We start from the raw sequence: 2,409 nt of genomic DNA on the forward strand, positions 1-2,409 counted from the left end.
TATATATATATATATATATATATATATATATATATATATATATATATATATATATATATATATACTCTCTCTACTACTACTACTACTCTCTCTCTCTCTCTCTCTCTCTCTCTCTCTCTCTCTCTCTCTCTCTCTCTCTCTCTATATATATATATATATATATATATTGTATATACATAGATTTAAATAGAAAACCCACTCAAAATCAGATTCAAGGAAATATTTGACGACTATTGAAGTGCTCAATTTCGGCGAGTTCACTCGTAAAATGTCCTGCTCGGGAGTTTTCTCAGTGAGTGTGGCAGTGAAACGAATATTTTATCGCGCGATCGCGGATAGTAACCAACCTGCTGCTGCTGCTGATAGTAGTAGTGGTGAGTGGGTGTGTGTCGGCCCATGAATTTACCGCTGACGAGGTCCAAGAGGCTCTGCCTCGAGGGTAAAACCCCTCTGGATACGTTCTCTGCACTCTTGGTGTCATCCTCTTTCTCCCTACCGCCGCCGGTCCTACCATCGCCGGACCTTCCACTTCTGCCGTACTTCTCGCCCCCGTAGCTCAGGGCGGACGCGGAACCGCCGCTCAGACGATGCCTCACCCCGCCTGTGATGACACCTGCAACATCAAACGATGAGAGCTGTAAACGATTCCCTTTTAACTCGACCTATGAGATTTTCTGCTAGATATCGTTTTAGAACTCTTTCTATCATTTTGAAATATTTTCTCTTTTCACGATAATTCTGCGACTAATTCTTCTAAAAATCTTTTCTGACCTTTAAGTCTTTAAAACTTATAATATAGAAACTTATATTATTTATTGATTATATTGTTCCATAAAATATAATATTTTTTAAACATGGAATCGAGACAAATAATTTCCCAGTATTTTAAACGCTGAATATAAATTCGGTTTTCAAATTGCTCCATTATGTCACAATTTTGAGAAATTGGTAGTTAAAGGTGAGGAAAGGACTATTTTTTAAATACTTTAGCATATTAACTTCAATATGTGATGAACAATTTGGAAACCTGATTTAGCATCCAAGAATATGAGAAATGACTGAAGCCGTTTTAATATTTTTTGTGGAACAGTATTAAATAATAACTTTTATTATATAATCTATATAATATGTTATATTTTTTAAATTCTTAATAATTCTCAATCTCTTCTCTTTTATTATCATTTCTCTTATTTTTGTTTTTACTACAATATTATGTTTTTTATTTTTTAACATGATATTTAATAAAATTAATATGTATAGAGAAAATAAATATATTGAGAGACAGGAAATGTTATTTCAGTAAAAATGTTAAGGATTTTTAATGTGTGTAAGGATTCTGTCTTTCTGTTCAAAATCGGATAATTTATTATTTTCAAGTCAAGAATTTCCTATGTAACGTAATAAAGTAAAACATAATGTATATGAGAATAACAAAGAGTGTCTGATGTGAGAATGTGGGAAATAAAAAAAATCTTTTTTAGAAACTTATACTTACAATAAATTCTTTAATAAAATATAATAAAATTGTAATAAATTATAATAAGTATTTAACTATAAATATTTAATTATATAATAAATTATAATTATAAATTCAATTCTAATAATAATTTTGTAATAAGATTTCATTAACATTCATAAAAGATTCGTAAAAGAGCGATTAAAATGTTTGATTTTAAAATTTGTAATAATACATATCTTCCGTTTATCGTCTTCAAATTTTCTGTTAAATATTCTTTGTTAAATGGATAATCCGAATTTACGAAGAAACAATGCTGTCTCGGTACATGAATTCAAGGCCAAGCACTGTGAATCTCATTGGAAATGCGAGAGGAGAAATAAGCAAGTTTCCGCGGAGATGAAGCATATCCTAGTATTATCTTCGTTCGCGATGACACCTGCAACGTCAAAGAGACTGCAACGAAACGGCACAAGCCCCGTTTTCTTGCAGCATGAGATTACGGCTCATCCACTTTTGCTAGATAGTAACGAAGCGTGACATGATAAGGGCACAAAATCCGTGCGGAGAAAGCTCGCGTTTCGCTCCTGTCGTCCCATGAATCCGTTTAACAGGGAATAAATCTCGATGGAAGAAGTTGTCGTATATTGTCAGATAATTTTCTCCCTGTGCAAAATACTGTGATTTGTTCCTGATCGGGTCAAAATTCTTTTATATATTCCGACAATTCTTGTATTGTATCTACAACTGCAAAAGTGTGAAAAGACTAATACTGTATCGTGTTACATCTTTGTACTATAAGCACGAAAAAATTAATTTTGCTAATCAACACGGGACATTTAAAACTTTTAAAACTTTTTGTTTTTATACACCTAGTTTTAAGCAACGACTTTGTAAATTGCTTGGCATAATAATGGCTTATAAACACCCGACGAGAGAAAGAAAAAGAAAAA

The 2,409-nt window shown here is 32.2% G+C and overlaps 1 protein-coding gene across 1 annotated transcript in view; it reads right to left on the reverse strand.

Moving 5' to 3' along the window:
* LOC105618378 (cyclic nucleotide-gated cation channel alpha-3) overlaps window positions 1-2,409 on the reverse strand; it is a 151,738-nt gene that overhangs the window by 99,464 nt on the left and 49,865 nt on the right. The window contains exon 2 of the mRNA XM_012199920.1: window positions 348-613. Within this exon, the coding sequence (XP_012055310.1) occupies window positions 348-613 (266 nt within the window). The remainder of the gene's footprint in view (window positions 1-347; window positions 614-2,409) is intronic.

The sequence above is a fragment of the Atta cephalotes genome, assembly GCF_000143395.1.
Source record: "Atta cephalotes unplaced genomic scaffold scaffold00016, whole genome shotgun sequence".
Classification (NCBI taxonomy): domain Eukaryota; kingdom Metazoa; phylum Arthropoda; class Insecta; order Hymenoptera; family Formicidae; genus Atta; species Atta cephalotes.